We start from the raw sequence: 26,798 nt of genomic DNA, 5'->3' as shown, positions 1-26,798 counted from the left end.
AGTAGAAAAACCTAAATTGCATTCTTAAGATACCCTTGCTGGTTGAACCCGCTTGCCTGCCCCATATCACAAATTGGCCTCTTAAAACCCGAACCCTAGAGTTAAAACCCTAACCCCTAAAAGTATATCTGCTACAGTCGCTCTCCCACTCTAGACGAGCTTCAATGGCGGACTCTGTGATATCAGTGGACAAGATCAAAGCTTTCTGGCACTCTCAGGTTCATGACGAAGAAAAGTGGAACCTCAACATGGTATCTCCTTTTTCATATTTTCTAATACACGTTACTCATATATACATATCAGTTACCAGTGAGGAATATGCTTCGGTCTTTGATTTGTCTTCTTCCATTGCTGTGAATTTTATAGGATATTCGGCTTATCAAATTGATGAATGAAGTAAAGTGTTTTACTTGTCAATAGAAGTTAAATATGTTATTATTGGATTTTAAGAGATTCGAGATAACATTAGAAAGCATTAGGATGAAAGCTATGATTGACAATTTGGTCGATTTGCTGATGTTTTGTGAAAGATGTTATTAGAATTAGTAAGTTCAATAAACATTCAGCTGCATTACAAATTAAATAAACAGAGAATTCTTCAATTAACTTGTCTAATTCTTGTAAAGCATCAAATCGACCATAAGATCATGTTTCACAAAGCACATAAGATCATCCTCTTGAGTATTTGGTTAAAGCGTCTAATTGATCAAGTTGCATAGCTTTCACTCTTAATTCGTTGTCGCTTTGTGAACGTACTTTTGACTGTCCTTATTGTTCAAATCATCAATTTTCTTAATGCATATGGAGAATAAATTAAGACTCAGTAACGGACGTACACACATATTCATTTATATATGGGTTTTACTAATCTTCTATATTCCTTTAGTAGGTTAACATTGTATCCATTAATTTCCTTATATGACCTTGTTAGCACATTAATAATAGGGAACTGTTGTCAGCCACCAGCATTTCTTCAATCAGACAACGCAAGTCATTTGCGTCATTTCTCTTCTTCAACTAGCGAAACAAAACATTATTATTGGAGGAAAAGAGTACTTTGTTGTAAAGAAATAAAATAAACTAGTCCGAATAGAAATGACAATCTGATCTTCCACGAGATGTGAGAAGAAGGTTTATGCTTTTACATAGCCCAGAAACAGAGATTTCTGGCTATGATTTTTCATGAGAAGCAGTGAGTTCTTGTCAAGTATTGGTTTTAGACGCGTTAATGGTTGATGGAGAAAAACAATAATTGGCAATGAAAGAGCTTCAGTATGGGGCTGAATATGAGAGCATAAAGTAAAGTGAGAGGAGGAAGAGAGAAGGAAGGAGAATTGGGTATTGATTTTTGGTGGAAAGCCGACAAACTCCCTCACACCTACACTTCTTAATATGTTGTTAAGGACATTTAAGGAAACTAGACTATGGGTATAATGCTAACTTATTATGGTTGTGTGGTAGGTTAGCATTGCACCCATTTTTTGCTTTCCATTAAATGTCTCTGACAACACGTTACCAATATTTTAGTAAGAGGACTCTTCTGTCTTTCCATCAAAAAAGTAAACACAATTCTCCTTCCGTCCTCCCTCTCTATCTGGTCCTCTGTCCTTTTTTTGTTCTTTCTGCCCTCTCCATATGTTCAACCAAAAACCAGAACTGTTTGCCATTGCTTAGTGTTGCTTTTCTTAAAGCTATTACTTTCTCCTTATGTCATTTGTACATTCTGGAAATTTGGTGTTACCTTCATAAAAGCTTCCATGATACCATTCCCCACGAGAACGTGTTGTGTGTCGATGAAAAAAGGATACCAAGAACTTTTTGTTTCTGCCCTTTAATGTCTGGGTTTGATAGTTGCCAAAGGCAATGGAGGAAATATTTATGAATATAAATTAGTGTGATGGTGCTGATAATGTGCTGTAAAATAAAAGTATTAGACAATAATGTAAAAAGATGTTGCAAGAATATTGAGAGATAGAGATGAGACTTCTCTTATTCTCTTTCAAGTTTGTCTTTTAAATAGTGTAGAACACCATTTATGCAATGCAAAAAACATCCAAGAGTTAAAAATTAAAGGAAACATGAATTTGGTGCATGTATAATTAAAAAGTCTATTGAATGAACATTCACATATAAGTGTATTCATAACTCACTCTTGAACGTCCATTACTAGATATGCGTGTTCTTTTTCCTTTATGTGACTTTCTTCCTACAGGGTGTTTTCCTAGTACTATTTTAACGCGGCACATATTTATGAAAGAACATCCAAGGGTGTGTATTATGAATCCGTGTAATTGTAGATGCCCATTCAATGGACTCAATAGTTATATATGCATCAAAGTAATGTTCCATTAATATTTGTAACTCTTGGATGGTTTTTGCATCATATAAATGGTGTTCTTCACCTTTTGAAGGACACATTTAAAAGAATAAAAAAGTCTCATTTCTACCCGTCAATATTTTTGCAACTTCTCCTTATATTATTATTATTATTTTGATATTTTTACAACATGATATCGGTACGATTGATCTAGTATACTTTCATAAATATTGCCTTCAAAAACCATGAATTATTCTGATAATATATTAAAAACCAAATTATGTTGGATCAAAAAGAATAGAAAGATCCTCTTGCTAGTGAGTCCAATTGTCTACCCATATATCAAATTGGCCTCTAAAATCAAAACCCTAAGAGTTAAAACTCTAACCGCTAAAAGATATCTCTTCACCCTAGATGAGCTTCAATGGAATTCTCAACGTGGTATTTCCTCTTCCTGATTTTCTCTTACTCCTTGAATACACGATCCCGTATGTGTATCATTAAGCATAGGAATATTCCTTGGTGCTTGTTTTGTCTTCTTTTAGTTTTGGAATTTATCGGTGATTTGACTTATCGAACTAATAAATCAAGGGAAGTGTTTTTGATTGGATCTACTCGTGAAAAGTTAAATCTGTTATATCTGGATTTTAAGAGATTTTGAGACAAATTAGGAGGAAATTGTGATGCACTTAAAACCTACTGATGAAATATGATCTTCATTGGTATTCTTGTGAAATTGTTTCATAATACAGATCTCACTGAAAGTACGCCGTATAAAAATAGAACTACAAATTTCAAACTGAGAGTATAAGATGTCTCACCTTGTCCAGAGTCTGAATAGACTGAAGGTTAGCCGAGAGATAAAAGATCTGCCCTGCCCACCTTGTGCAAATTGAACTTCTTTGATAACTAAAATGTGGTGTTGGTTGGAAGTAGATTCTTAATTTTTGAACATGCAAATACAGTTTTTGATTGGGTTTGATGTTTTTGGGATCAAAATTTGAGCCTACTGAGTGCATATTTTCCTGAACAATGGTCCCTTGTTGCTACTAGCAAGGATGAAGTTGCAACTTGCCCATTCTGACTCTCCGGACTAAATTACCTGATATCAGGTCTTCTACTTGTTTAAATGATCTGCTACTGAATGCTTTATTTTGTTTTGCTATGTTGTTTGTGCTCTTTGTGGTAAATAAGGGATGGTGGTGACTTGGAGTGCTAGCCTAGACTCCATTTGATTGATTCTTGTTTTATCTGTTATCACTTATTAGTACGCCATACACACACTCTTCTTTTTGTAATTCTGATATGCTATGTAATGATATAACTACTAATTTTTAAGATCCACCGAGCATATGACGTGGGGTTAACTTATCTTTTTCTTCTCTTCATTTAATCAAGTTTTGCCTTGTTTAGGAAAACTGTGAATTTCTCAGCCAGAACTTTGTTTTAACTGCTTGTTTTTCCTTATCTTCTTTCCCCTTTTTGATGGGGGTGGGTCGAAGTAGTTAATTTTGCAGAATAAGCTGCTTTTCAGGTTCTAAATTGTGTATGATTTTATCAGCATTTCTCACATTACGTTTTTATGTAGCTTGCTTAAATAATCATAGGATTTTTGTCTTGGTTCTATCTATCTTTTAATTTTTTGCATGTCCTTTTTTCAGAAACTGCTTCGAGCTTCAGCTCTCTTTGCTGGTTCCATCATTTTGATGCGCCAGTATGGTGATCTCATGGCTATCTGAAGAGGAAGTCTGATATTCATTCTGGGCTTCAGAGTCCATTCTCATTAAGATCGAATCTCTATTCCCCTCCCCCCTTTCTGAATGAAGTACGAATGTTACGAAAGATTAACTACCTCATCTGTTTGATGCCCCTTACTGAGAACTTCTAAATACTCTTTTCCAGAATTTTAGGTACTTGCTATTTCACTTGCTTCCTGATTCGTGATCCAATTTCTAATACTAATATGTAATTTATAGATGCAGTGCTATCAATCAATGTGAACTTAGGTAATATAAATGGATACTCCTGTCGTATCTCTTTAGAAAAATATTTAAGGATTACAATTTCTCGTCTTTCGTCCATATTTTTGTTTCACTGGTACCTTTTAAGTGTGTTTGCTCGTGTTTTCCAATTGATTTCTTGCTAGGTGGACTCTGAACAGACCTACGCTAGTTTGCCAATGTACAAATCATGCTTGTGACAGCAGTCATGCTTGTTATAACACCCCTGAAAACCTCTTCCTTAATACTTACATTGGAAAAATAGTTGAGGACGTGTCTTTCCTAGAGTGGGCACCAAATTGTCTGGATTCCAAATTATCATTCAGCTGTGTGTTTTATTTCTAACACGATGTCTTGCGAAAGGTGCTATAGGGACACAAGAACTATGAAGGAGCACCTTTCCAATTTGCTCGGTCGTTTAGTTCCCAAGAAAATATGTAATTTGCTCGAGTTAATCGAATGGTACTCTTTGGAATGAGCCCTTACAGATGTTTTCGCCACGGTGCGCTCTTTTTTTCCGCTTATCCCACCCACCCAATTAGGAGGATCAATAGGGGCGGCTCAAGCTCATATGGGGCCTAAGGCCAAAGTTTGTATCTTCGCCAGATTTCTCATAAACCTCTTCTTCAATTTGGATTTTGTTATGATCATTTGACTCAAAGTTAGTGACTTGTTCATCTACAGAATATTCTCCTACATTTTGCGACTTAGTTTTTTCATTATTTGTCAAAAAATTCTCAAGAGCTCCTTTTTGAGATTTTATTAAATTTTCAACTTTTCTTTTCTTTTGGATTTTTGAATATCCGGATGCATATTTTCTTGTAGACATGTTTATATTCTAAAAAAAATTAAACAATATGTACATAGTAAAATTAATAAAATAATAAATAACAAATAAAAATAATACTAGAAAGTTAGAATGATATTACCCGACTAACTGATTCAAGAAGTTTGAAGACTTTGATTCCAAAATATCTAGTTGTTGGCTTGTTGGAGTCTTGGAGAAAGAAAGAAATCTAGTAGAAAGAAGATGAGCATGATTAGAAAGGAAGGAAGAAGGTATGTCACTATGTCTCATTCTCCTATATGGAATATGAAGAATGAAATGAAATTAAAATGTTGGATTGGGTGACAACAATTTTTTTAGTACTATTTTAAGCTTTACTTTATTAATATATAAAAAAAATTCTTTTTTTATATATGAAATGTAAAAAAGTACTATATATATTTTTTATTTTTTAAAAAAGAAAAACCTATAAAATATATAGTATTCCTAAAAAATGGGGCCTCCCAAAATTGGGGGCCTAAGACACTTGCATTACCCCATACACCTATAGAGTCGGCCCTGAGGATCAACAGTGTTCTCACAATTTCACTTACCCTCCAGTGTGATTCGAACCCTCGTAACTTACAGGTTGATGGTGGAGGTGCTCTACTACCAGAGCAAGCCTCACTTGTCCCCCCTGCGCCTTAAAATATCTCATTTCTATATTCAGAAAAATAACTATAAGCAAGTTATTTTAAGATCAACAATTGACTAAACTACTCGTCAAAGAGCAAGAACGGAAAAAAATTCAGGAGTGAAGCATTCAAAAGTCAAATGTCAACTTACTTAGCTGTATCCCAATTCGCTGAGTCTGCACCCAACTTCCTTCCTTCCTCATCGACATATACATCTGTCATACCCATTTCTAGAGATCATTGACTTAAATAAGATGTCGAGTTGACTTGAAAAATATGCTTCTATAAATCATCACATTAATCTTCATCATTTCAGACTTGTATCACATCATAATCTTGTATCATGGCTTTCAGTAGCTACTACTTGATGCTCATTTGTTCACTTCTCCTTTCCATTTCTTCTTGCATAGGCCAAACTTCTTTTCAGCCTAAAGCTCTACTCCTTCCTGTGACCAAAGACTCATCTACTCTCCAATATATCACTCAGATCAGTCAAAGAACTCCTCTTGTGCCCATCAAGTTGACAATTCATCTTGGTGGACAAACTCTATGGGTAGACTGTGAAGATGGTTACGTGAGTTCCACTTATCGACCAGCTCGTTGTGGCTCAGCTCAATGTACCCTCGCCAAAGTTAACACTTGTGGAGACTGCAACACCACTCCCAGAATTGGCTGCAGCAATAATGCATGTTATAATACCCCTGAAAATCCATTCATCAAGACTTTATATGATGGTGGTGAAATTACTGAAGACGTTTTATCGGTACAATCCACTGATGGATCAAATCCTGGTAAGTTTGTTAACATCCCAAGCTTCATTTTCACCTGTGTTCCTACATTCTTGACTGAAGGTCTAGCAAGTGGAGTGAAAGGGACCGTTGGATTGGGAAGGAATGACATCGCGCTTCCTTCCCAATTAGCTCAAGTCTTCAGCTTTCCAAGAAAATTTGCTATTTGTCTGAGTTCATCCACGAAATCATCTGGTGTCATATTTTTTGGTGATGGGCCTCATATGATGCTTCCAAATATTGATGTCTCTAAAAATCTCATCTTTACACCATTGATCACCAACCCTTTTGGTACTGGATCAGTTCCTTTCCTGAATGAATCTTCCTCAGAGTACTTCATTGGAGTGAAATCTATTAGAGTGAATGGAAAACCAGTGCCAATTAACAAAAAATTGCTCTCAATTGACAAGAGAGGAAATGGTGGAACCAAAATCAGCACAGGGAGTCCTTATACAATCTTAGAAACTTCCATGTACGATGCTGTGACTAAAGTTTTCATTGAAGAGTTATCTAATGTGACCAAAGTGGCTGCTGTGGCACCTTTTGAGACTTGTTTCAGCTCAAAAGATATTGGTAGTACAAGGGTCGGACCAGCTGTTCCTGCCATTGATCTTGTGTTGCAGAGTAAACAAGTCTATTGGAGGATTTTTGGTGCAAATTCAATGGTGGAAATTAGCCAAGATGTGATATGTTTAGGATTTGTGAATGGAGGGGTTAAGCCTACTACTTCAATAGTTGTAGGAGGGTATCAACTGGAGGACAATCTTCTACAGTTTGACCTTCCTAGATCAACACTTGGTTTCAGCTCATCCCTTTTGTTCCGACAAACTACATGTGCCAATTTCAACTTCACATCAAAGGCTTAAAAAGCTCTTTTAGCAGTACCTTTTCTCCCACTCATAACTATTGTATGAAAGATACAAGAAAATAATATCAATGAAAACTTACAATCAATTTTCGAAATAGTGTTTCGTGAATTATGCAGACTTTTTAAAGATTATTCTTAATTTCTAGCAGTAGCAGATATATATAATGCTCTCATATATCTAAGTTCCTGTAGAAATGCCAAATAATGTTGGTAAACAACAGGAATTGCAGCTTATAGTTGAATCTTAACTTCTGAACTGACAAAAACCTTCACTTAATCAATAGTTGGCATCTCAATTAAACCCCCTTTCAACTTAGTGAATACTAGGCCAGACAAAGCTTCTAGAATACTCACTAAATCAATAAATTGCTCGTGCATGAGCAAAATCTTAATTTTTAGAACATTCCATTACAAGGGCTCCCTTTGATGAAATGTTGCGCACCATAACTAAATGGTGAATACACAAACAAAATATGATTTACTGCAAAACTACCAAAGGTGCATTCATTAAAGTTCAAAAGTGCTCAATTGCAATAAAGCAACAAAGATGAGACATATTTACAACTGTTTTACTAACCAATCCTACTGAGCATTCATCAACCTTAAAATATAACAAAAATAATCTAACATTCTTGATTTGGCTAGCTTCATTATATGGAAATATTCATCTTTGACATTTCTTCCAACAAGTATTTGGATTCTGCAGCATAATCAACTGGGGCAACTGCCCTGACTGTTATCCTTTGCCTTTTCTCACTGTTATACTCTTGTGGTGCAACACTGACGCGGAAAAGGTGAGGAACCCATGTAGCTTCCTTCAACTTCATTTGATAAGCAGTTTCTCCCTCCTAAGAAATTGAAAAGTTCAGTCAAGTTAGCCACAAGAATGATTGAATGAAATCTTTTGATAAAAAGTATTGACTGTACTTACCTCAGATTTAAGCTTGTCAAGTTCATCGGCAGAGCATCCAAGTATTTTCTCTGCTTGCTCATTGAATGCAGAGAGCCAAGCTTCACCACTAGCATCAGAAACTTTCAATGCCATTATATATCTGTGATAAACACATGAAGGTAAGAACTTCAGTAGGCATTACAGTTAATGGGAGGTTTAAGATGAATAAATATTCAATGTCCAAACCTCAAACTGCACTCTGCATCATTCTTTTGGCATCCTTCACACCAATACCCAGACCCAAAAGCATCAGTAACTTTCTTGTTACACGCCTTACATGCCCGATACCACATGGTCTGATCAGGCTTAATGAAACTTATATATGCCTTTATGCTGAAGAACACAGGCTGCCAACAAAAAAGACATTCCCAGTTCAGTAAAAATGATGCTACATAGACTACCACATCAATGCTAGTATAGCAAGTTCTATTTTCCTTGTATATTAAGCTTCAGGCTTATAACCCCATAGCATCAAAATCTCTAAAAAAAAAAAAGTTCTTTATCTTCTAAGACGCTTACCTTCTCCTCTCCAAGGGATGGATTGCTGGTTATGTGGAGCAAGGAGACTCTATCAGAGTACATAGATCGTGCTCCATTCTTGGTTGAGGGACTCATACCGGAACCAATAGATGCCAGAGAAGTTTCTTTACCTTCGGAATCATACCTGAACAGAAATGAACATGTGCCTTTAGTCAACTGACACTTAAAGAAAATATCAATACCCCAATAAAATGAATTCATACCAAGATCTCAATTTTTTGGCTTCAGGTAAATCTGGATTCACAACTATATTACTTTTGCTCAAAGCTGACAAAGACACCCCTGAAACACAATATAAAGAACTAGGAGCTTCAGACAATGAAAAGATCATGAATATAGTGATAAACTGCATATGAAGAGAAACAATTACCTTGAAAGTCTCCAACTTTAAGGGATTTGATGGCAACTACTGGGGATTTATCAGACATGTCTAGTAGTTCTTGTCCTACATTGGTAGCAAGATCATTCCAAAGAGACACCACAACAGTCTTCTTCCTGATAAAGCAAGCAATAATTGTTAGATTCAGGTACTAGAGAAAGACAAAATACACAAGAGAAGTGTACAGCATTAAAACATACGTCTCATCTGCAATAGTTATGTCACGCTTTGGAACCATCTCATTGTTGCTCTTCCTCCTTATGCTCATTGTAGGAGACACACTCTGAACCACCCCAATTATATCTACAGTTCAATTGCATTAAAACATTACTTCATTGGAAAAGTGTAAATGCATGAAGCAGAAAAAATTAAAGATTCGGGATTGCAATTTCTTACCAACAAGCTCTCTGCCATTGACATATGGACCCAATTCATCAATAGGGACAAAGTTAAATTTTGTTTCTGGGATAAAAGCTTCTTCATTGCTAGCCTCTTCTACTTGGGAATTCTCATTTAAAGTCATCTCATAATCATTTTGTACAGTTTTGAACTGCTTGTTAGCAACCTTAAGAGTTCCTTTTGATATGTAATATACTTTCCCCAATTCAAACTTGTCAAAAAACTTCCTTGCAGCTTCATTAAACATTGTAGCTTGTATTTGTGTACCCTGAATTATAAAGGTAAAAAAAAAAAAATTAGTTATACAATGGATTCAATAAACTTCATTAAAGAGAACATATTTGCCAAATTATTAGATAGTAACTGAAATTGTGCTTACATCCTCATCTGTTAATTCAACATTGAACACACAACCTTCTCCTCTAGCATTTTTGTAAGTCCGCATATTTCCTTTGCTAGTTACTCGAACTTTAATGGTCCAATTTCCTTGGTAAGGATTCAAAGAAACAAGTGGTTGAATTCTTCTTGTCATTGCCATTCGAGCAGCTGGTGCCATGCTGAAATTCACCCACATAAACCATTAATAACTTATCAATACATCCAATCATAATATACATTTTGGTGACAAAGAGAGAATACTCACTTTCCATGTTGTTCATGTACAATTTGAGCAGCAGATTTAGTTTGAATTTCCTGTTTGGGTTTCAAAACAATCCCAGTCTCTTCCATTTTTATATCATTCTTGAAATTCTCCTGTTTTGGCTTCAATACAATGTCATTTTCTTGGGTCTTCATTTCAGCCTTATATTCTTCTTCAAGTGCAGGAGATACTGCCTCACATTTTGTTACAATCAAGTACCTAAACAAAATTTGGGAACTTATTAGGTCAAATACAAAACCTCCAAAAAAACAAACAAAACACTAATTAACAGTCATAAAAATACTCACTTCTCATTCTTGGTTGGAATGTCATTGAGAGTGTAATCAAGAATCCGAATAAGACCCAGATTCTGTATGGATCCAGATATAACTTCAGATGACAAACTGGATTGCAAAATGCCCTTGATTTTCATTTTTCCATCACTGGCTGAAAACCTGGAGGTTAAATATTTATTCAGTTCTGTAATTAGGTATCATTTGCTGAATCAGTCAGCACAACCAAAAATACACATAAAACTCAATAGTTAAAAATGAAAAACCATAAGTAAATATAAGGAACAATCTAACATCAGGAAAAAAAAGCTTATATCTGAAAAATAACAAATGTCACTCAATCAATTAAAAATAAAAATTACCCTCCACAACCAGATCTAGATAACAATGGAAAATAATATTATCTTTGTATATAAATGAACAAATAGATCTGAATGAAATGCGAGTTTCTAAAAAATCAAACAGGCACAAAAATGAGAACAAATATAAGAAATAAAAAAACTTACATGTATCTGTTGCCAGTGGGCTTAAGATCCACAACTTGAACGATAATTTCAGGAAGATCTGAAAAAGAATCGGGTGATGGGTTAGCTAAAATAGTTGAAATGGCATCTGGGGTCACCATTTTAGCCATTTGTTTCACTCCCTCTTAAGGAATCTTCGCTATTAAACAAACAGTGAAAGGCGAAGAAACGAAGGGAAAAAAGAAACTGTAGAAGAGAGAGAACAGTTGAGGAATGAAGAGGAAGAGGGAATGGAAAGAGGGGCTTTTGTAACTGAGGGTTTTTGGCGCGGATTGTTTTTGGATTTTGATGAAATTAGGCTTTTGAGTTTGCTGGCGGGAAATGTTTAACTTTAATTTCCGGGGGGAAAGCGGAGTCATAAGTTAAATTTGGCGCCATATATTTGGGGTTCTATTTTCTTTTTTCTTTTTGAAAGGAAATGAAAGTGGAAGCGGGGGAAATTGTAGAGATAATCCTTTGTTTGGATTGAAGAGAAACTGGGGAACGAAATATAAATTTCAAGTAGTATTTCTTTTTTAAGGCTTATTTTAATGATGTTGTCCGTAAAGAAAATTGCTTATTTTTTTTAATTTGTCAATGAGTTTTAATTCTTGAATATTTCATCTCCCGTTTTTAAAAATTGCGTTCAAATATTCCATCTCCCATTTATTCCACGTATTTTTTAAACAAACATCTCAATTTAGAATTAGTGTAACCCCTAAACTAAAAATTCTACACTTGTCATTTACTTCTAGTTAGATCGTAGGGTTAGTCTGGGTAATTACGACGGAATTGATTATCGATCTCGTTTCCTTTTTAACCCTTTCTCTTATAGCACAATAAGAAAATATTTAAAACTTTTGTCTCGTCGACCTTCACTCCTTTTAGGGGTATGCGCGGATATTTTAACGGAATATTAATATTATAAATATTAGTTATATTTTATTATTTAATATAGTGTGCGGAAATATAATACAATCTATATAAAATTAAAAGATACACATCATATAGTAATCAAATAAAGTGTTTGTTCCTTTTTATTTTTTATTATTGAATTAGCATGTAATTAGTACTATTGATAATTTTCTTGAATGTTATTTATTTATGTTGTATTTTTTAATTAATTCAAAAAATAAATATCATAAAATTATCTTTATCCCCCTCTTTTCGTACATTCCTTTCTAATGTACTTATTTGATTAGGTTTCAAATTTTGCAGTTTATTAAAATTTAAATAATGTAATATTTTTTACTAAATTATAATTTTGAATTCATCAAAAGTATAAAGAGATAAGCACAAAATTTTTAGTTAGAAATGTAGTTTATTTTGTCTTAAAACTCCAACTTGTTTAACTACTTTCAAATTTGAATTGGCAATTTTTTACTTGGCGTCTTATGGTTATATCACTCGCCATCATATATATATATATATAGATATATAAAGACTACTATATTAGAAAGAAACTACTCCCCATTTTAAACTGGCAATTTTTATTTCTTTATTTTAAAATAATTTTAAAACTCCAAATTGAAACCACACTCCAATTTGAATTGGCAATTTCTTATTTCTTTATTTTTCTTTTTTCTTTTAAAATAATTTAAAAACTCCAAATTGAGACTATTCCCCAACTTGAATAGGTAGTTTTTTATTAATTAATATTTTCGTTTATTTATTGTAGCTAATTATAAGATATGTGTATTTATTAATTCAAATAGAGTAACTAATTAATTTCAAAATTTAAAAAGATTTTTTTAGTTAAAAAGGTAGTTTATTTTGTCTTAATAATATTACTTAACTTTTTGTGATTATGCCACTTGTCTTAATAATATGCTTTTGCCTCTCCTTTTATTATATATAGAAGATAGAATATTTTTTTAAATAGTTCTCATTACATCCAACATACAAAGGTTTTGTTAAATATTTAGGAGGCTCACTTTTGATAAATTTAACGGATAAAATATTTTGAGGAATGTAGTTAAGGAATTATTTTAACGGATAATACATAAGGACAATATTTGTCATTTTGATTTTCTTTTTTTCCTTCCCAAACTACAAGTACGGACTTCCTAGTTTTTTGTCTGAATTCCAAAACTTTCCGATAACTTCACTTTAGCCGGAAAAACTTCTCCCGATCCACACCCATTTCGCTACACAACAATGGAACCACAGTATAATCCTAACCGGCAGCAGCATCAGAGAACCTTTGCCGGCGCCGGCGCTACCGGCGGAGGATCTTTACATATGGAAACTCCAAGACAACAACCGACCACAACACAATTACAGTCGCAACACTCCGATAACGACCGAACAAGCAATGAACTTCGAGCATTGGATTGTAACCTTACATCCCTTTGTGATCATATTCAATTAGAAGGCTTCAATAATGGCTCATTTTCTGATGTCATTGTTCAAGCTATGGGTTCTACTTATCACCTTCATCGCTTAATCCTTTCACGCAGTTCATATTTCAGGTTCTTTTTTCGCCTTTTTGGGTCTCTTATTAAACCCTTTAATCCGATTCTTGGTGGGGTTCTTGTGTTTTAGTGTAATTTTACTTGCATTGCTTGTTATCAGTTAAACTTTCTGTAATTTGTTTCACTTATGGCTATTTTGCTGAAGGTGTGATGGTTTTGGTGGGTCTTTTCTGCTAATTATCAGTTAGAAAGCACAAAATTGTATCAGTTAGAGATCTAAATTTTTTTTATTCTTGGTGGTTTTTTTTTTGTGTTTACTATAATTTCACTTGCATTGGTAGTTATCAGTTAAATGTTAATGAAGTATAAAACATTCTGTAATTTTGCTTCACTAATGGCTATTTTGCTGAAGGTTTGATGTTTTTCGTGAGTTTTCTTTTCCTGATGTAATTCGGTTTGGCTCTCATTGGGATAATTGTCTGTTTGGAAAGCACAAAACTGTACCAGTTAGAGAGTAAAAACTTTCATTTCTTGGTGGGATTTTTTGTGTTATAGTGTAGATTCACTTGCATCGACAGTATCAGTTAGAGAACTACAAAACTTTCTGTAATTTTGTTCACTAATTCATATTTTCAGAAGGTTTGCTGTTTTTGGTGGGTTTTCTCTGATATAATTTAGTTTGGTTCTCATTGATAATTATCAGTTAAAAGAGTATGCAACTTCTGCAGTTTTTAGTTTAGGACTTCTATTCTCAGTTTTGGGTCTCCCATTACATTCTTTTAACTCCATTCCTGGTGGGGGTTCTTTCTTTTTGTTTTTTTATCATACGATTTGGTTGGCTTGCATTGGTAATTCAGTTGGAAAAGTACAAAACTTTCTGTTATTTTGCTTCATTAATGGTTATTCTGCAGAAGGTCTGATGTTTTTTAGCTGGTTTCGTAGTGGTTTCTCTCAGTATCTATTGCTTCATGCATACAAAAATGACCGACACTTTCTACTTGGAGAATCGCAATAGTTTTTTTCTTTTGAAATTTGAATACGTTCTCTAACATTCTAAAAGTACTTTTTAACAAAAAACGTGATTTACTCTACAATTAATGTAGTATCTAAATATGTAATCTTTATTTCAGAAAAGCTATAAAATTGATGTATCTGATTTCACACCGAAATTAGATGTGTTAACCCTCATACTCAAAAGTTTGTAGTTCTTTTTGGGACGGAAGGAGTAATAACTAGAGAGTTGCTGCTTTGACACCGACAAAGCACTGCGGTAAAGTACTAGCTTCATGTATCTATAACTGATCTTGCACACCTTGCACAGTTGCACTTGTTCCAGTTCAAGTTTACTCAAGATCCTCAATGTATGTTTCTTGTAATCATCTAATTAGCAACAGCCACATGGTTAGTATTTGTAATTGAAGACCGCATGTTCTCTGGTGTCACTATTGCATGTTTGATGACTGGCTACATGCTAACTACAAAACTTACCATCCTGGCAAATTAGGGTCATGTAGATGAACTCGTACCTTTTGTATCCCTAATCACAGAAATCTCTCAGTGTATGCCTGCATGTAGAAGTGCCAAGTTCATTTTGTATGTTGTCCTAATAAGAAACCTGACTAGTGCCTACTGGAAAGGGCCATCCACCTCCAAACATGAGGCTGGGGCAGTTTGAGTCACCAAAGGAGAAAGAGGTTCGGGGACAGGGGTTTGGGGTTTACCACATTAAAAAGAAAAACAGATGGATTGCAAATTCTTTGGGATGGCAATGAGTGGAAATAATAAACCCTCTGTAACATAGAATGGTGGTACAAAACAGATGGTTATGCACTGACCTAATTGTGTATAATTATGGAACACTAGAGGTAGAACGCGAAGTAGGTCTAAAACGCAGTGTTGTGACATTATGCGATAGAAAAAGTAACCAGAAGGCTACTTTAACATCTTACAGAAGGTGGTTTCTTTTACTAAATTTGATGTTACTCAAATTTTTGTGATGTTGGGAATTCTTAGATTCAAAAAATAACTAACAAGTGCTGCATCTCAAAGCATCTTTCTTAGGGCTATCGCCATCTTTATTCCTTCTCCGCTTCACTTTCAAAGAAACAAATACATGACAAAAGATTTTAGTATCAATGGGCTTAGTTCAATGAACCGTTATTGCAGCATTTACTGCTGCCCTTCTCAACCATTTTCAGATTTATTACTCCTCGCACCCTGCATAACTCTATCAACTGAATCCAGTTATAGGAAAGCGAAGTTGCTTTAGTTTGGTACACCTTCTTCTGTAAGGATAGTTTGGTACACCGTAAATACTCTAAATAAAGATTTTGACTGGGTTTGCACATAGTTACTATGCCTCAAAAGTATGTAGTTGGCTGTAGGGGTGTCAATGGTTCGGTTCTGCTGGTTATTTTATAAAATTTGAACCATATCAATTTTTCGGTTATTCTATTATGTATAACCAAAATTAGGCTTTTCGAAACCATCCCAATCATGTCGGTTTCTGTTCGGTATCAGTATGGTTCGGTTAATTGTCGGTATGTTTTTAAATATCATGTAAAATTCACCAGTAGAAGTAGAATGCAATAACATACGTTCTTTTATAGGACTTAGCAAAACTCTCTAGACATTTTTACTGTTTAAAGGGTGATGAATTAAAAAAAATGAAAGATGGCTAGAGTATAGATCCATCAACTATTCTACAACAACGTAAAAGAAACCAAGCAAAGGCAAAGAAATATAAATCATACGAGTGGAAAGATATTAACCAAGTTGGGACTCAAGAATAAAGTCTATAAAAGATTAAATATTAAAAAAGATAAATCTAAATTATATGAAAGGAAACATATTCAGTACATTGTAGTTTGCTACTCATAATCGCTAGAATACTTTGTGTCTTGCTAATAAAGATACTTGAAATAACTTAGTTTAAGTAGAAGTAGCATAATATGTTTTAAGAATTAGTATTTTGAGTTTAATTACTTGTTGGGTTGTAATAGTTTCCATAGTTCCAAGGCCCAAAAAAAATTTTAATGCATTATTATTTTTAGCTTACTAGATAAATATATCTTGCACATGTAAAATTTATTCGGTACGGTTCGGTATTTTTTGGGTTTATTTTTATAAAATAAAAAACCTACCCTAATTATCGCTGCGGTTATAGATTTATATAAAAACCTACGGTTTCTTAAAAAGAAACCTAAAAATCGGTTCGGTGCGGTACGGTTCGGTCGGTTTAGTCGGTTTTCGAATATCCATTGACACCCCTAGTTGGCTGATATGTTTATTTACTTTCTCTGCCTTCATATCTGGCTGCATTTACACAAAAATACTACTTGTCTTTGCATACAGGAAAGTGTACCTTCTTGAAGTCAACTTTATGTGCTTGTTTGATGAACAGGAATATGCTTCAGGGACCATGGAAAGAAGCCAAAGCTCCAGTTTTAACCTTGACAGTTGATGATAGCAATGTTAACGGGGAGGCTATTGCAATAGCTTTAGCATATCTATATGGACACCATCCAAAGCTTAACGATAATAATGCATTCCGTGTTCTTGCTGCTGCATCCTTTCTTGATCTTCAGGTATGAAATGTGAAAACATTTATGGCTACCAATCAGTCTTGTGCTCTGGATAATCGCCTTTGGTTTAGTCTAGTAAAAGGGACGGAAACATGATTATTTTAACAAGATGCATTGTGGAAAACTTCTGCACATTGTTTCAATGGAAGTGATTTTCTGTTTATCAAATGTCTGTCCTACATGCACTTCCTGCATTATGATCATTTGCAGCTACTCTTCTAACTTCTAAGGATATCTGAAATCAATTAGAAGTGTTTTATTAAAAAAAATTGTTTTCATTCTACTGTCTCTTAGATACCAGTTTGCTGTATTTCTTAATTATTCTGGTCTAACTTAAGTTTTTAGTTCTTCCCAATGTTTCATTTTAAAGTTTCTCATGAAGAAAAAGGATTCATAAACATAGCCAGGTTTTTCTTGTGAAAATAGAAGTAACTAGAGTATCAAAAATGATCGAGCCAATTATTATTTTTTTCTTAATCCAATCAAAGTTCCACATACAGTCTCAAGAATTCCTAGGTTAAAGGCATGACCTGAATGTCAAGAACACTTGACTAATGTCCTCAATTTTGAGGATGTCGAGAGCCCTATATCAAGAGTCAAGAGTTCTTATTTCTTCCTGTTATAATTTTGGTCCAAAGTAGACATGTCTCCCTCTATAGATGGTTGGATTTTTGGGAGGTTTGATGTACAATGCCATTGCACCTTTCGTAAAGCTGACACCATCTTGGTGTGTTATCAATAGTTACTTTGATTTATCGACCCAAAAAAAAAAGATCTGCCTGAATTTGCTGAATGATGTGTCCAATCCTTTGCTCGATAATCAATATTCTTCCCCGGCATAACATTACAGATTTAAAATTTCATGCAGGATTTATGTGCAATATGCACAGACTTTATCATATCCGAGTTGTGGACGTCAAATTTCTTAACATACCAGGTTAGATTGATGTTCGATATTTTTATACTTCATCATCCGTACGTTCATGTATTTTACTGATCACATTGTTGTGGAGGTTTAGGTGTTCGCAGAACGCCAAGATTATGGTATACATGGTGAACGAGTGAGAAATGCTTGTTGGGGATACCTTTGTCAAAGTGGTGCCGTGGAGTTGAAAGAGGTAACTATTTGAAAACATTCTAAGGTTTTAATCAGTGAATAGTGGAAGTTACAACAGCTTTTGTCTTTTCTCCCTTTATTTAAATCACAACAGCTTTTGTCTTTTCTGGAGGCGTATTTTACAAAGCTTAGCAGGAACTCTGTTGCACCACATGTATTTGTTTAACCAACTTTAGTTGTGGCGTGTGTTCAGGAGAAACTAAGCTAGCATTTGGACATAGATTTGGTTGAAACTTGAAAAAAGAGTTTTTGAAGGTTGAAAAATAATTTTTGAAAGTTAAAGTTGTGTTTGTACATGCATTTTATTTGAAAAAATGTTGAAGTTTTGTGAGTGGAAGAAAAAATTTCACAAAAGTTGAAGTTTTGTGTGTAGAAGAACTTGAATCTTTTTTTTAATTTTTTTTCAAAAACTAATCATATTCCATGAACAAACAATGTTTTCAATTTTTTTTGAAAAAAAGCAGCCAAAATTTATGGCCAAACTGGAGCTTGTTTCTCTAGAAAAGACGCTTCTGTTCCTAATTTATTGCAACTGATCGGTAAAGCCCTCTCTCATTGTGCATGTGAGAGCTTTCAGTTATTCCAAAATCTTATGAACCTCTTTTTGATCGGAACTATTTATGAAGGAACTATGTTTTTACATAACTGCATCTTCACTCCAAGGTGTTAAGATGGTGTTTTATATGCAAGGGCTAAGTGGTACATGTTTTTCTGTGTTGAATTGCTGTCATGTAAATGCCTTCTTTTCAACATGATGCAACTTGAGGAAGCAGTTTTATCTTGAAATGCAATCCGTGAAATGACAATGCAAAAGATCTACAGCAGTCTCTTTTCAAACATTTCACATACATGGGGATTTCTGCATATCTTCTGACATGGCCGTATTTCCTTTTTTAGTGCCTTTGCTAAAGCAAGTCACCTGGCTTCCCGTCCTTGCCACTGTAAATAAGCATGTGGAGACCTTGCTTAGTTATTAAGATAATTCCTGATTCTGCAGTTCAATTTCTCGTATGCATGATTCTCTTTCTTATTTGAGTTATGATGAAGGCCATGAGATGATAACTAGTTGGCCTGTTATCCTCCTGTCAATACCAGGTCCTTCCGAAGCTCTCTGCTCCAACACTAAATGCACTACTGACCTCAGACGAGTTATGGGTCCCTACCGAAAAGAAACGGTGAGAACTGTGGCTGCTTTTTTGTTTGGACTGGCGAAAGTGACATTTGAAATTTGATTTTAGCATGATAATCCTTTCCCTATCTTGGTTTTCTGCTTGCAAATTTGAGCAGGTTTGAACTAGCTTTATATACACTTCTTGCAAAAAATGCTTTTTGCAAGGCAGAACATCATGAAGAAGAAGATCCTAGTTCTGGAGTTGGAACAAGTACAGTTTCTGATATTCCCAGAATAGCGCCAAAGAATTTAACTGATTACACAAGGGTGGAATCTGAACTAGGACACCTAAGCTTAAAAGATGGAGTTGATGGTTGTAATACATCTCAAAATATCTTGGTTGAGCTTGCAGATTGTGGTGTTGATTCACTCACTGGGGTAACTAACTCTAAACAAAAGATGCAAGAATCAGCATGTCTTCAGTCAGACTCGGAGTCAAGATACCCATGCAGCAGTGGACATCCTTCATCAAATAACTCGTTCTTATTCACTGATGACGTCAGGTCTTCATGTTCTTATATTGAAATGCCCATTAACGCTGGAGCAAGTGGATTAGGGGGCAATGGTATGGCTGTGGAAGGGCCATCTGAAGAAGATTCATGCTATCAATTGAATAACAACAGTTGGCTTTGTGGGGATCAGAGGAACTTCTCTTCAATGGGCTCATCCTGTAATTTGATGATACCAAATGAATGGGAAAGATGCAATTTCACTCCTCTATCTTGGGGTGGTAGAACTGTGGGCCGGAGAGAAGTCAAAACTTGCCTAAAGGCACATTCCGGAGTAAGTAGAGAAGATTACGATGCCTTTGCGAACGTTTTTGAGGGTGGCTCACTTTTATATTGTAACATGTCATTTGATGCACTTCTTAGTGTGAGAAAACAACTTGAAGAAATGGGGTTTCCTTGCAAAGCTGTGAACGACGGGTTATGGCTGCAGGTCTGTAACCATTTTCATCCCCAATTTGCTTTTCTTTTATATGTTTGATAGCTTACAGAATAGTCTACCCTTCGTCATTCCTAACCATATCAGATTTCTTATTTCCTAATTTAATTGTGCTTTTAAAACTGCTTATGTATTTTGCAGATTCTCTTAAGTCAACGGGTGCAAGACATTGGTGCTGACACTTGCAAAAATTGCTGTCTTGTGAGTATGGCATGTGCTTGTCGGCAGCCATTTGGACATTCACGTGGAACTACTGGATATTACATGCCAGAGCATGATCAGAGTAATCAATCCAACAATATAGGAAATATGTATGTCACTGACTCGCCTCACAGGGAAGGAAGTGGCATGTTTAGGCCTGTTCGTGTTCATGTTCGGGGCCCCATTGATGGGCTAGCCGGTATTGGGCGTGGAACTACATTTGTACCTGCAGTCGCTTGGCCTCCAACTCGTTTTGTTTTCTCTCGTGTTCCTCTTGGTATGGGCAACCGGAACTGTCAGCAGTCTCCTGCCAATGATGACCCAGAAAATAGAGCAGAACAGAGCGGGGATCTTGCTGGAGATGGATTAACTGCTTTGGTTGGGCTTAGCCAAGAAGGAAGCAGTAGTGCTAATATTCATGTTGAACGGGTAGAAAGGGGATATGAGACAGAACCGCAGAACAGACTAGTAGGATCACCAACTGTTGGCCCAAGTTCAAGCAGTATTTCCCCCCAGATGCTAGACTCGTCTGAACATGCAATGGGAATTGAGTGGGAGAATGGAAATACTTCTATATCATTGGATATGAAAACACCTTTAAGTCACTTTCCTCCCTTTCGGTTTGGGTAAGTTATTCTTTCTGCTATGTTTGGTTGACAGTTGACTTCTACATAAGGTCAATACTTTGTATGCAGAATATGTTCCGCAGATTAGGTCCTGCACACTTATCTTTGTTTGTTAAATCCTTGGAAGTGTCAATTTTTGTAGCTCCTGACCAGGTAATTTGTCAACCTTGAGAAGAAGAAGTTCTATACTCACTATTCACTATTCACTTTTCATAAAGAGACAAATATAGCCAACATTCTTGAATATTCTTTTCATTATAGTGGAAGATGAAGCACAACCAGTTACCAATAAAATAAAGAAAAGGATGAAGTATAACCAGTTCATATTTTGTATTAAGGTGGACCTTTCCATATGAGTTAGAAACTGCCCATCTGATCTGTTGGTTCAGAACTGCAAATAAAGCTGTCTCTCTGTCCGCCATGTGTCCACCTTTCAACTCTCAAATATATGGTGCCATATAAGGGACCACACTACAAATTTCTTGTGGAAATCTTCAAGAAGATTCTCATAGTTGTTTCATGTTATAAAGATGTACCTTTTCCCCCGAAAGAGATGCAATTATTTGGCACAGAAACATGTACCTTTTGCCCTTCGCGAGATGCAACTACTTGAATTTCCTGAAAATTTTTGCTTACCTTTTTGTGACCAACAAATTGATAGTTGAGATGGGGAGATCCTTATGTGCCTCTCAGTGTTTCTTTCTTCAGATAATGAAGTCCATCCTTAATCAATCTCTCAAATTGCGGCAATCTCAATGTCGTGATATTGGTCTTGCAATAGCCAGACCTCTTTGTTTGGTGTGAATTTCCTTCTAATTTGTGTTCTGAATATGGTGTACTCTTTGTGAGAACAGAATCCTTTTTTTCTCTTTATGACCCAAAAAAAGTGTATACTCCAACAACAGCGCCCATGGCCTAATGGCCACTCATGGGATTATACTGGGTTTGTTGTTGTTGTTGTTGTTGTTGTTGTTGTTATGACCCAAAAAAGGTGTATACTTACACCTGAATTGCTTCACAGGGTTGAGTTTCACGATGTTCTTAGGCTTATTGATGGCCAAGTTAAACACTCTCCTGAATTCTTTTATGCTGGTTCCTTATGGAAGGTTTGTGGATATTTCAACCCTTTATTGCATTTCAATACTCACATCTTTCTTTGGGGAAATGTAAATTATTTCGTGTGTGCTCTTCACGAGATTTTTGCTATTGCAACCAATGAGGAGTTAATGAATCTGGTCTTTTGCATCCTCTAGGTTAGTGTACAGGCTTTCAGTGATGAAGACCCTCAGGGACGCCGAACACTTGGTAATATTGTATCCTCCAAATTGTCTGCGTGATGAAAATAGACCTCTTTTGTAACTTTATTGGTATGTTGTTTTCTCAGGGCTATTTCTTCATCGAAGGAAGGCAGAAATAGCTGATCCAGTTAGAAAGGTGAACTTTTCCTTTGTAATTTCATGAGCAAATTGAAGTTACTTTTGTTTTTACACTGTATTTGTAAAATAAATTCTGGAAATATAAATGAATATAAACAGTAATGAATATAAACAGAAATGACATAAACCAATTCGAGCCCACTGAATTCACAGTGTTTCCTTAAGGAATTTAATCCCCTCCTAGTACCCAAGGTTATGGATTATTTCCTCCCAGGATAGAACGAATTACACACTGGTGTAGTGGTACTTCAAACCCCAGTGTTTCAGCGAACACAAAGTTCGGTAGCAAATCACACTTACTTTTTGCTTTGTTTTGATGCTAAAAGTATGCAGAAGAAGGAGAGGAAACTCAGAAAATTGTAGTTAAAATTCTGAGCAGAATAGTGTTGTATTTATAGCCAAAGTTGGGTCTCTTCAGAATGGCTGTTTATGCAAAACGCCCACAACATAAATGCCATTACATAAATGGCCATTTACTCAATAATAAAGAGGGAAAATAAAGAGGGAAAATTGAAGAGGGTAGTTACTTTTCTGTTACCAAAACAGAAAAACGGATTGGATTTAATATTAATATTTTACTATTAACAAATAAATTTGGTCCAAAAAGTTAATCAATCAATCATTTGACCAAATCCGTAGCCGTAGCCGTAGCCGTAGCCGTAGCCGTAGCCGTAGCCGTAGCCGAAGCCGAGCGAGCGACGACGACGGCGCGAGGCTTGCCTTCTTCTCAACTCTTTAAGAGCTAGAAGAAGAGCAATTGCTTATATACCCATAAAAAACCTCTTCCTCTTCCAATATGGGACAATGCCCATTTGCCAAGGGAGGGGAACTTAAAATTTCACTCAAAAATTTCATTTCCCTCCATTTCCCATTCACCCTCTTTTAAGTATTTAATATATTAATTAAATACCTTAAAAACCCAACAACTTTTAAGTGTGGAACAGCATGTTATTTTCTAATACTTAATCCTGACCAAAAGTCCAAAACCATTCATGAGTATATATTATCAAAAGAAAAAAAACCATTCATGAACCGATATGTGTGTGTGTGTGTATATATGAAGTCTGGAGCTGCTAATTAATTGGAATGTTTTATACAAGTAAAATCTGATAGGTCCTTCTCCTCCTCCTTTCCCTTCTCTCTTGTTTTCAATAAAGTTGTAAGTTAAAATTGATTTCTCTGTCTATGATGATCTTTTCTGTATCGTGCATTCAGGTGCATATGTATGTCGATTCCCGTGAAAAGGTTACTGCTAGATATCAGGTGAACTTACAAAGGCTAAGCTTCAATGCTTTTATATTGGTATCTTCTCCAGAATATCATATTAAAACCGCTTCTATTTTTACTGTCAATAATTTGGTAAACCAGTTGATATGTCCTTCAAAGAGAGAAGTGATGGTGTTAGGAAGCTTCAAACAAACTGGAACTCTTCTCCCAAAAGCTCCCAAAGGATGGGGCTGGCGCTCGGCCCTGTTATTTGATGAAGTAGCTGACCTTCTCCAAAATGGAGCATTGCGCATAGCAGCTGTTGTACAACTCATTTGATTATGCTAAGAGGTAAACGAAAGTTCCCTGCTACTTTTTCTACTTTTAAACTCTATCTTACAAGAAATTTTAATGCATTCGCTTGCCTTTATCAGATGCATCAACTAAATTAATGTGCCTACGACATATATTCTGAAACTGAAATTTCGGGTTCATATTTTTGGTCCAAGTGAATACCAATCTTGTATCAGTTTGATTCAGAAGTTGTAGTTGAATGAAGAATATATATTATATCCATTGTACTTAGGATTTAGAGTGGAAGGGGGAAAAGGGAGGTGCTGGCAACAGCCTTCCCTTGATGTATGTACATATTTATTGACTATATATAATTGCAGAGTATTGTTACCATTAGGCAATTAATACATGTAAATCTGTTTTACCCTGATGTTTTAGATGTGGTAGGAACTCAAAACTTTTTGCGCAAGGAGTTCAACTAATGATGTAATATTTTTTAACACTATCAAGTCATTTTTACATGTTATAACTAACTAGTTTTATCTATCCTCTTTGTCATCAAAACACTAGTTCCTCCAATGATTATGTTTAACCCCTTTGACTCTAGACAGTTGTTAACTTAGGGGGTCGTTTTGTATAATGGTGAGATAAAGAAGGAGATTACCTATAACCAAGCATGAGATAAATGCAACTCCAACTTTTATCCTTACTAGTATCTGTACCCGCGCGTTGCGCGAAAAATATTAAATATAATTTTGATAAGAAAATATTATTTGTAAAATGCGGTAGACACAAAGGAACAAAATAAGGTGTGAGAAATTCCGAAGCTTCTTAATGAACAAAATAACTTTGGTTGAAAAACAGAATTATCTTCATTGCATTCTTACTTTGGTTCATCATAAAGGTAAAAGGCTTTGATAAGAAAAACGAAGATTATAACTTTACGCTAGTCATAAATGTTAGCAGAATTATCTTCATTGCATTTCCTCCATTTCCTTCAAACTTTGGTTACTCCCTTTCTAACTTTGGTTGAAAAACAGAATTATTTTTTGGTCTGCAATTGACTCAATACATAAGGCAACTCATGCTTTTATATACCACTCTTTCAACTCAAATATTCAATAATTATAGAAATAGCTTGCTCTCCTCCATTGTTCTGTAATCCAAAAAGATAAGTATAGCGTTCATACATGGGCTGTTATTCACTAAAAAACTTTCCTTAGGAGCTCGACAAAGGAATAATCAGCAGAAGCAGCTTGGACTACGGACAGAAAGGGTGACGACAACATTCTTGAGGAACCGTCATCTGTTCCTACATTCTTCAACTCTTAGATTGGATTGAAAGCTACTTCACATGTCTTTCGGACCTCTTGACCTGGAACTGAAGACAAACTTCTTTGTAGAAGTGAAATATTTCGTTTATAAACTTATTGCAGCAAGACTAAGTAAAATAATAAGAAGAAAAAAAGAATTGTGAGGCGCTTACATTCCCTCTGCCATTAAGTCTTTTCACCCATGATATGACACTAACAGTACGAGCAATAAATTGAGGAGGCCTCATTAATGATAAATCACGGAATTAATCATACTTTTGTTGTCAATATAACAAAGAGCACAATCAAATAATGAAGTATCAAAAAATATCTAGCACCTAGCAGTAAGCTATTGAAAACCAGCAACATTAGGAAATTTATCATATTGAGTATGAGGATAAGCATATTAGCTTTTTTATTTACCAAATTTATCTTGTCAAGTGGACCTCCAACAACATTAGGAGATAAATAATCCTTCGACTTCGATGGTAATATGGAGAACTTTATTTTATCTCCTGGAATTTTTACCTGAAGGAACAAAAGGGCTCATCATATTAGTATAATTTATCATAAGAAAATATTACTTGAAAAATACTATAGAAATAAAGGAGCATGAAAGAATTCTGACTTTATTGTATTCATTGGCTCGTTATATATGTTGAAGTATTTTTTCTCTTCACAATATTTATGTACATAATCGACACTCATTGTATGTTTCAAACAAACACAAAATAATTCAACTCAATAGTAGACTAAAACTTGCTTCAAATCACCTTTAATAAAATAGAAGATCACAGTAGTAACAAACTAATTTTGAAACCAACATCTTTTGAATTCCAGAAAATTAGTTAACACAAAGTATTGCATTGAAATTAATTAATAGAACCAAGTATTAACTCAATCCAAGCATGTAATGAAGATAATTTTCAAAAGAAGAAGCACGGCAGTTGCGTTCCGGGATTCCAACATTGGAAGCAAGCAAGCACATATTTCAATTCTTACTTAGCAACTTGGAAACAGATAGTGATAACTTTAAAAGACTGATTTATCCTCTTTAAACCAAAGGAGAAAGGCACATAACACATGCTGATCATTTCACAAAATAACTCAAATAGCACAAACGACATAGAGCTATAAATTTAAACACACCTCATGTATTGACATGAAGTAAACAGTGGAGGAAAATCAATTCTTGCTATCACTATAAATTTTAAACCCATCGTTTCAAACAAACACAAAATAATTTATCAGCTGCAGTTTAATTTTTTTACCATATAAGAAAGTAGGTTAAAAAACGTGATGTAATAATACTGGAGACATGTCTTGACATAACAACTTCTAGCATCATTGA

The 26,798-nt window shown here is 35.0% G+C and overlaps 4 protein-coding genes across 5 annotated transcripts; 3 read left to right on the top strand and 1 right to left on the bottom strand.

Annotated features, from left to right (window-relative positions):
* Positions 49–4,398, top strand: LOC109223784 (mitochondrial import receptor subunit TOM5 homolog). The gene is made up of 2 exons (XM_019388208.1): positions 49–251; positions 3,979–4,398. The coding sequence occupies exons 1-2, from the start codon at positions 165–167 to the stop codon at positions 4,054–4,056; spliced, it is 165 nt and encodes a 54-aa protein (XP_019243753.1). The 5' UTR covers positions 49–164; the 3' UTR covers positions 4,057–4,398.
* LOC109223783 (basic 7S globulin-like) lies at positions 6,000–7,529 on the top strand. The gene has a single exon (XM_019388207.1). The coding sequence runs from the start codon at positions 6,122–6,124 to the stop codon at positions 7,430–7,432; it is 1,311 nt and encodes a 436-aa protein (XP_019243752.1). The 5' UTR covers positions 6,000–6,121; the 3' UTR covers positions 7,433–7,529.
* Positions 7,793–11,403, bottom strand: LOC109223780 (replication protein A 70 kDa DNA-binding subunit B). The gene is made up of 12 exons (XM_019388206.1): positions 11,144–11,403; positions 10,653–10,799; positions 10,348–10,563; positions 10,084–10,261; positions 9,702–9,972; positions 9,506–9,608; positions 9,297–9,421; positions 9,130–9,208; positions 8,906–9,050; positions 8,573–8,733; positions 8,366–8,486; positions 7,793–8,282 (listed from the first exon to the last, which is right to left on the bottom strand). Exons 1-12 carry the CDS (start codon positions 11,269–11,271, stop codon positions 8,085–8,087), a joined length of 1,872 nt encoding a protein of 623 aa, XP_019243751.1. The 5' UTR covers positions 11,272–11,403; the 3' UTR covers positions 7,793–8,084.
* LOC109223779 lies at positions 13,158–25,633 on the top strand. Of its 2 annotated transcripts, none has more exons than XM_019388205.1 (13): positions 13,158–13,611; positions 16,958–17,141; positions 18,007–18,075; positions 18,158–18,256; positions 19,351–19,430; positions 19,543–20,365; positions 20,513–21,198; positions 22,220–22,304; positions 22,452–22,503; positions 22,583–22,632; positions 23,850–23,897; positions 24,003–24,191; positions 25,358–25,633. In XM_019388205.1, the coding sequence occupies exons 1-12, from the start codon at positions 13,298–13,300 to the stop codon at positions 24,177–24,179; spliced, it is 2,667 nt and encodes an 888-aa protein (XP_019243750.1). In that variant the 5' UTR covers positions 13,158–13,297; the 3' UTR covers positions 24,180–24,191; positions 25,358–25,633. The 2 variants fall into 2 exon arrangements, with proteins under 2 accessions (XP_019243750.1, XP_019243749.1); XM_019388204.1 differs by lacking the exon at positions 25,358–25,633 and adding an exon at positions 24,275–24,543.

This window comes from Nicotiana attenuata, chromosome 3 (assembly GCF_001879085.1).
Source record: "Nicotiana attenuata strain UT chromosome 3, NIATTr2, whole genome shotgun sequence".
NCBI lineage: Eukaryota > Viridiplantae > Streptophyta > Magnoliopsida > Solanales > Solanaceae > Nicotiana > Nicotiana attenuata.
This window is presented reverse-complemented; position numbering and strand designations above follow the sequence as displayed.

Bases quoted from the DNA above. Each gene is read 5' to 3' on its own strand.
- LOC109223784 (XM_019388208.1), top strand. From the start codon at position 165: ATGGCGGACTCTGTGATATCAGTGGACAAGATCAAAGCTTTCTGGCAC. The intron at 252-3,978 runs GTATCTCCTTTT...TCCTTTTTTCAG, and splicing joins AAAAGTGGAACCTCAACATG to AAACTGCTTCGAGCTTCAGC.
- LOC109223783 (XM_019388207.1), top strand. From the start codon at position 6,122: ATGGCTTTCAGTAGCTACTACTTGATGCTCATTTGTTCACTTCTCCTT.
- LOC109223780 (XM_019388206.1), bottom strand. From the start codon at position 11,271: ATGGCTAAAATGGTGACCCCAGATGCCATTTCAACTATTTTAGCTAAC. The intron at 9,609-9,701 runs GTAAGAAATTGC...ATTGAACTGTAG, and splicing joins CAATGGCAGAGAGCTTGTTG to ATATAATTGGGGTGGTTCAG. The intron at 8,487-8,572 runs GTTTGGACATTG...TGTTTATCACAG, and splicing joins GATGCAGAGTGCAGTTTGAG to ATATATAATGGCATTGAAAG.
- LOC109223779 (XM_019388205.1), top strand. From the start codon at position 13,298: ATGGAACCACAGTATAATCCTAACCGGCAGCAGCATCAGAGAACCTTT. The intron at 18,257-19,350 runs GTAACTATTTGA...TGTCAATACCAG, and splicing joins GTGCCGTGGAGTTGAAAGAG to GTCCTTCCGAAGCTCTCTGC. The intron at 22,633-23,849 runs GTGAACTTTTCC...TCGTGCATTCAG, and splicing joins TAGCTGATCCAGTTAGAAAG to GTGCATATGTATGTCGATTC.